Source organism: Hippopotamus amphibius, chromosome 7 (assembly GCF_030028045.1).
Source record: "Hippopotamus amphibius kiboko isolate mHipAmp2 chromosome 7, mHipAmp2.hap2, whole genome shotgun sequence".
Taxonomy (NCBI): Eukaryota; Metazoa; Chordata; class Mammalia; order Artiodactyla; family Hippopotamidae; genus Hippopotamus; species Hippopotamus amphibius.
The window spans coordinates 109748334-109755467 of record NC_080192.1 but is presented as its reverse complement, the minus strand read 5'-3'; the positions used below and the strand labels follow the sequence as shown (position 1 = coordinate 109755467).

Here is a 7134-nt window from a genome sequence, read left to right as displayed (position 1 = left end):
AAAACCCAAAGATTAGGAAAGTGAGGGGAGGAAAATAATTGGGTAATATGGCAAAAGTGTGCTACATACATACCTATCATGTCTAATAAATTCTACATCATGTCCCTGATGGCACTTCTTAATGCAGTTCACACATATGGCATTTCGATCTGTGGTGTTACAAGTGTGACATCTAAAAAGCAAAAGCTTACATTATTTTCCTCGATCATGTTATTTATTCAAAATACTGCAATTTGTTTATAATCCTATGACCTTTGGCTTGTAAGAAAAGATCAGAATTTTTGTGGTTCTAGTCTAATTCTGAAAAGGGACTTTAATGGAATAAGTGAATTTCCTATTTTATGTCTTCTGAGGAAAAGCAAGTTCCTATCAAGTCTTCACAGAATCAATATGGGGGAGAGGAGTCAAAACTCACTCATGGTGGCTGGAATGTAAGGTACACTTAATGACAGCTTTATCTTTAAACTCCTAGGAAAACAATTATGTTTCACATTTTCAGTGGTATCAGTAGTTACTTCAGTATTACATTTTCCCATATTTTATGGTCTCAAACATAGGATCCTCAAAGTAGCTTGATCACAGAACTCAATGTGGACAATTAATAAAATTTTGTTATATTTTTCCATTAGCAAATATCCAAGTTACTTTCTTAGCTCATACATTTAAGGCAAAGCTAAAAATTAATTCTTGTCAGTTTAGAAAAGAAAATCTTACTCTCCCTTTTCAAGGCTCACAAATAATTTAGAAATATACCTGTAGAAATCATGCATGGGGTAGCTGGTATAACTTGATATTTTATATAAACATTGGCCTCTACTAACAGCCTTTTCTATGGCATCTTGATTGTTCATTATTTTGTTATCTGTAATAAAAGAAAAAATAAGTAAAATTCTAGGGTATAGAGACTTAAGATAAATTACAGGATTATTCTAATACAGTTTTTAAGAGCTTTAAAAGAGGCCAACTAGTGAAGTAAAAAAAAAAATGGCTAAGAATAGAAATGCATTTTTCTTGTATAAGATACTGCAACAATTTAGAACAAGTTGAAACAACTTGTTCAAAATAGTTCTCTTGAATTGCTGGTTAACTATTGTACAGTGACAGGAGGAATTAAGTTACTGAATAACAATGGCCTCTTATCTTTTCATGGCATATTTGGTGCATTATAGGCAGAACACAGACTCCAACATACCTTTCATTGTCACATTAACACCAGATGCTAAAAATAAGCCTCCAAAGCGGTTGTTAAAAATCTGATTGCCTTCTAGTGTTGCAGTTGCATGATTTGTAATTTCAATACCTGAAGCAAAATTTACAAACAGCAGATGCATCACTTTATATAATTTCTTAAAAGAAACCTGAAATATAACAAATGTAGCAAACTTCTTTTATATAAAAAAGTATATTAACATCTAAAGAAAAAAGGAAATTTTTGAATCATTTATAGTAATGTTTACTTCCCACTGTTGATAATCCTCTACCCCTGCTATAAAGGAAGGAATGATACAGATGGTTCCTAATTTACTTTTATTAATGACATTTTAAAATTTATTTGCAAACTAAGAAGATAGGGCCCAGAAATACGTGTAGGAAGGAGCTAGATGGTTATTTGGAATTATTAAGAGAAGTTGTCTTCACTGGCAAAAAGTTGAAATACATGCACAACACTTGGATTTCACTTACCAAGATTTTTAAAAACATTATGAGGGCAGAGGGCTTGCATTTATCTGAATTTATTCCAAATGGTAGTACTAGCCTGTATTTACTCTATCCAATTAATGATTCATAATTACTGCTGAACTGCAAGATCATAAGGTTGGCTTAGAGTGGAAGAATCCAAAACTTGCATTAGGTGCTCTTATAAGCAATTTTTAACAGAGGCAGTCAGCCAACTTCCACAGCATACTTGGCACACTTTTAGTTATTAAGCAAGAGATACCAAGAATCAATTTAATGTACAAAAAACAAGCTACAGGTAACAAAAGAAAATACAAACCTGCAGCAAATCCGTCAAATATTCTGTTTTTCCTCAAGACTGGATGACTATTAGTGCTGATGAGAACACCTGCTTGAGCATTCCTGAAAATATCATTTTCTTCAAGGAGACCTATAATAAAATATTTCCCCAGATTAAGGCTAATGCATATAGCAACTTTTACTAGCCATTTTGATGGTACTTAGGTTTTCTTTTAGTTTCTTATTAACTGGATTGTGAAGTTCATAGGGCTAATTTTTCAACTGGAAACAAAGTTTATTAGTAATTCACAGATACTTAAAGTAGAATTTAACCAAAAATTGCTAAAATTGGCAGGTAACCATTCTAACCAATGAACTGGAAGTTCCATGGCTGCAAGGACCATGTCTAGCTTACCACTGCATCCCCAGTGCCCTGGCACAAAGCTGATTCGTACTGAACACTGGTGAATTAAAATTAATTTCTTTGAAATAGTTTTAGAAACTTTGTGCTCTCCATGTTTTAAGTTCAAGCCCTGATGACTTTCTGGTGACTGTCAGCATTCTTTGATCAATTTAACTAGTCTCTCTTGCTGTTGTGTTTCCCCCAGTTTCCTACAACTTTATCATATCCCTCATCTGTATAAAAATCTACCTTCAGAATAAAGTTTAACCTGCTATTAATAAAATTAACTTGCTATTTACAGTTTCTCAAAATGTTTCCCCAACCTACTCCTTTGTCTTACTATATTACCTATACTCTGCATATGCTATACATTTTTACCCCTAATGCCTTTGGGTTTAAGTTATTTCCTCTTTCTGCAATTTTCTATACTCTTTCTTAATGTCACTTCCTCTGGGAGGTTTTTAGTTTTCCTCCATCAAAATAATTACTAATTCTCTCTTCTGGCAGGATAACAATGATTAAGAGTAGGCTGAGGAATCAGACTTCATGCTTTCAAATACTGACTTTACTACTTCCAACTCTGGGCAAATTACTTACCTTTATTTCAATTTCCTTATCTGTAAAATGGGCATAACAGCACCTACCACATAGGGTTATTGAGAATTAAATAAATACATGTAATATATGTTATTACATGTAAAAGTAATATTACTTAATGTAATTAAGTTATTACATGTAAATACGTGTTAATACATGTAGAAGTACACAATACTAAAGTATTAGCTAATATTACTCATAAAATCTTTTACTTATGTACAGTGAGTCATACTTAGTTGTGTACTATTGTTTCTCTGCTCCTTGAAGACGTGAAATATGTTTTTATTTTTGTACACATTTGACCTGTCTATAGTAGTTCACAGTATTGACCTCTAAATTCCTTTTCCCCTAGAAAAGACCCAGCCTCTAATCTTGCACATGTCTGCTATAACCTCAAGTGCTATTGCTAAGATCTAGATGTCCACTATAACCTCAAGTGCTATTGCTAAGATCTAATCCAAACTGTACTGCATATATAAACAAAGCCTCTTATAATTTGGGCCCTGCCCCCTTTCCGGCTCAACTTTCAGTATCTCTTGCCTTACTAAACCACTTTCAGTTTCCTTTAGATTTTTGCCTACAATGTGCCATTCCATAAGACTATAAACTTTCTGGATGTAGTACAGTTTTATTCACCATTTTATATTTAGCATCTATATCACAATGTTTGGTACAGAGATGTTCAATTAGTAAGTAAGTACAGAACAAATGAAAAGAGTGAAATAACTACACTTTCTACACCTGGAATGGCCTTCAACCCCCTACCCGACAACTCACCAGTAAATACTCATTTTTCAAGACACAGCTCAAGACTGATTTTACTCCAGAACCTTTCCCAACACCTTACAAATAAAACCAACCATTCTGTATGGTGTTTCCTCATTATATTTTACAAAGAATCCTATCAGAGATAATGTAACTTAACTGAATTGCTAGATTATAAACTCCTTGAGAGTCTATGTCATTAATGGGATCACCATTGCTTGGTTGTAGTAGTAAATTTTGTTGATTAAATCTTGGTATGTTAGAGTAATGACTAGCTAACATCCTATACAAGATATGTATAATGTTGGGTTACTGATATTTCAGGAATGGTGATAATTTGCACTTAACAGTCTCTTCCAGTCTCTCTTCATGAACAGTATGCATTTGCAAGGGGGAGAGACTATGAACTTTTGCCTCAGTGCAAAGTGATTTGACCTTTATGGACACCAAACTGAGTACATCTTGGCTTCATTAATTCCATTCTCCAACAAAGACAGTTGTGAACAGGTACAAAGCAATCCTTATTTACTACAGACATTTTTTACATACTTACGGACGAATTAATTTTTCACACCTAGTTCTATAACTTGCCTTTGAAGTTTATTATAATCATATCACTATTCTTAATAATCAAAGGTCCAGAGAGAGGGTGTAAACAAATTTTGCTACCTTAAAAAAGCCTTACTAACAAGTGGCACACTCAAGGTGGCTTGAAGGAAAAGAAAAATTCTGTAAACATTTGTGTCCTTTAACTGTAGGCACTAACTTCCTATACCATCTTAAGACTTGATAAGGAAAAAGACTGTGATTCCCTCATTTATAACATATTAACTGGCAATGTCATTAATCATTAAAGATATGGAAGAATAATGGAAAACTGGGTTTTTTACTAATGCAAAGTTAACAACAATACCTCGACCCCCATTAAATATACAGATGCCACCATCTCTTCCATCATGGATTTTATTTCTTCTTAGTGTAGGATTACTATCTGTCTTAATCCAGACTCCAGCCATTGCATTGTCAAATATTTCATTGTCTTCTATACAACCTAGACCTATAAATGCAAAAATTTAGGTTATGTTATTTAGAAAGTATATTTCTAAAGACTAATAGCACCAAGAAAAAAATAAAAGATTAAACATACCAGAATTATAAACGAGAATTCCACCATTCTGTCCTCCCCAGATTTTGTTGCGTCTAATTTTGGGGTTGCTTCCAGTCCTGTGGATAGAATAGAAAATAATGCCATTTCAATTGCTTCTACTCCCACATCTCATGTTAGATAACAGTAGGAAAACCTACATTAATCACAGTAAGAATTAACTACATAATTAAGCATCACCTTCAAGATGCTCTGAGAAGTCTGTCAGAAAAGAAACTTTTAATTTTGCTTAATTCTATTTCCCAAAGAACACACTTAGCTATATTATTACTATAGTGTCTCCTAATATGTAAACTAAACTAAGGAGGTTAGATTAAGTAACTTATTTTTTTAATATATGTGCTCCCCTCATATATATTAAAAAAAAAAAGGGTTGAATTATATGATTAGGACTACTACAGTTCCAAAAACTTAATCTATAAGAAAGAGGGGTATAAAAACTATTAATTTTGCAGAAACAGCATAAAATCAGAAGCTCCCATTTAATAAGTACTCATGACATGCCAGGTGTAGCATGTGAGATACCACTGGCTGCTGTCCTCAACTAGTCTAAGAAAAGTTATATTCTGACAATTTAAGCCGTGCTTAATTGCTTAAACTCTTACTGTTTTTCCTAGACACCTGACTATTACAATGGGGTAAGCATGGCTTACCCCACATACTCGCAACTCCCTCCCCAAAGAAAGCCAAATGTGAAAGCATTTACCTTATCTGAACCCCTGAATACATGTGATTATAGATATCATTGTCCTCTAGTACTCCATGTCCATTGTCATAAAAATAAACACCAACCTAAAGTTAAAAAAAAATTTTTTTCAAATAAAAAAGAAGTGTTTACAAAACAATGTATTTCCCATACAAGAGTCTAACATAATCTTACCTGTTTGCCACTGTGTATCCTGTTTCTTCTCAGTACTGGAGTGCTGCCAGTTGTCACCCAGACCCCAGCCAGAGTATTACTATAGACTTCATTCTCTTCTATTACGCCTTGTCCTTTCTCATGCTAAATAAAAGTTACACTGATTACAATATGTATCTTGTATAAGCCAAGTAGTTTATAGTGTATTCCCCCTTTTAAGACAGTTATGACAGAAAAAAAATCTCAATTTTTGTTTTTTAATATGGTTAAGGAGGTATCGGATAACATTCTTTCACATAGCCTCTACCTGCGTTTAAGCTCTCAAAGTTTTTATACCGTTCTTTATGTGGTTTTGTACTTTTAAACCTATTATAGTAAGAGTAGTAGCATTCAATTTTCTTTAACAAAAAAACTTATTTCATACTAAGATGTATAACAAACTGAAGATCTCTCACTTAGGAAGTTGAGTTATTTCAACCTATCACTGGTGAAATCACTTCAAAACAAGGTTCAGGTTACTAAAGCTTTTATTTTTAGAGGACTTAAGACATGATCATTTCTAGAACTGTAACTAAAAATTAGAGTCACACCTGGCATTATACGAGGACCTTTATGAAATTCCCTACGTTTTCTTACTTGAACAACAGTTTCAGATACCATGATGGCAGAGGACACAGGACTAATACATAGATTTTTAAATTTTGTAAGATGCTTACTTATGTTTCAAAATAAATTTAAATGTTTGGCTTTTTCAGAAGATAAAAATATTCAAGTATAGTATTAATACTCAGTGATATGATTTTAATACTTTTGGAAAATTTCAGAGACTCATACTGTAGTCATATTGGCAAAATTCCAGTGTGACAAATATAACTCAGACTGCCAAGCAGTTGTTGTTATGAGTTCAGCCCATACTGCCAATTATAATTAGAAACTCTTAAGTCATTCATACACTGGCAGAGAGAAAAAGTTCAAGATGGCCTACCTAAAGGTAGATGTAACTCTGCCCTCTCCCCCTTTTCTACCCAGATTTTGATGCATGCGATTCTAGAACACTGTATTCATTAACTTACCACATAAATTCCACCATGCTGGCCATCATGAATTTTGTTATGTCGAACAATCGGACAACTGTTTGTCCTAATCTGAATTCCTGCTAATGCATTGCCTGTTTAAAAATAAAAGTTACAATATCAACATATGGAGCCTAATGGAACATGGTAAGAGCACAATTCTGTGAAATATGTCATATTTAGAAAGATACTTATGATCCATGAGCATTCCAAGACAAAACTAAGGGAACCAGGAGTATAATACAAAAGATACAGAAAAGGATTGTAGGCAGTATAGTTATAGTGGTTAAGACCAGAGACTACAGCCAGGCTGTTA

The 7134-nt window shown here is 33.4% G+C and overlaps 1 protein-coding gene across 1 annotated transcript in view; it reads right to left on the bottom strand.

Annotated features, from left to right (window-relative positions):
- Positions 1–7134, bottom strand: part of FBXO11 (F-box protein 11) — a 90659-nt gene that overhangs the window by 1338 nt on the left and 82187 nt on the right. Inside the window, exons 14-22 of the mRNA XM_057740964.1 lie at positions 6819–6913; positions 5767–5889; positions 5593–5678; positions 4869–4945; positions 4635–4778; positions 1997–2107; positions 1193–1300; positions 754–862; positions 74–172 (exon numbers count right to left, since the gene is read on the bottom strand). Coding sequence (XP_057596947.1) covers positions 74–172; positions 754–862; positions 1193–1300; positions 1997–2107; positions 4635–4778; positions 4869–4945; positions 5593–5678; positions 5767–5889; positions 6819–6913 — 952 coding nt within the window. The remainder of the gene's footprint in view (positions 1–73; positions 173–753; positions 863–1192; positions 1301–1996; positions 2108–4634; positions 4779–4868; positions 4946–5592; positions 5679–5766; positions 5890–6818; positions 6914–7134) is intronic.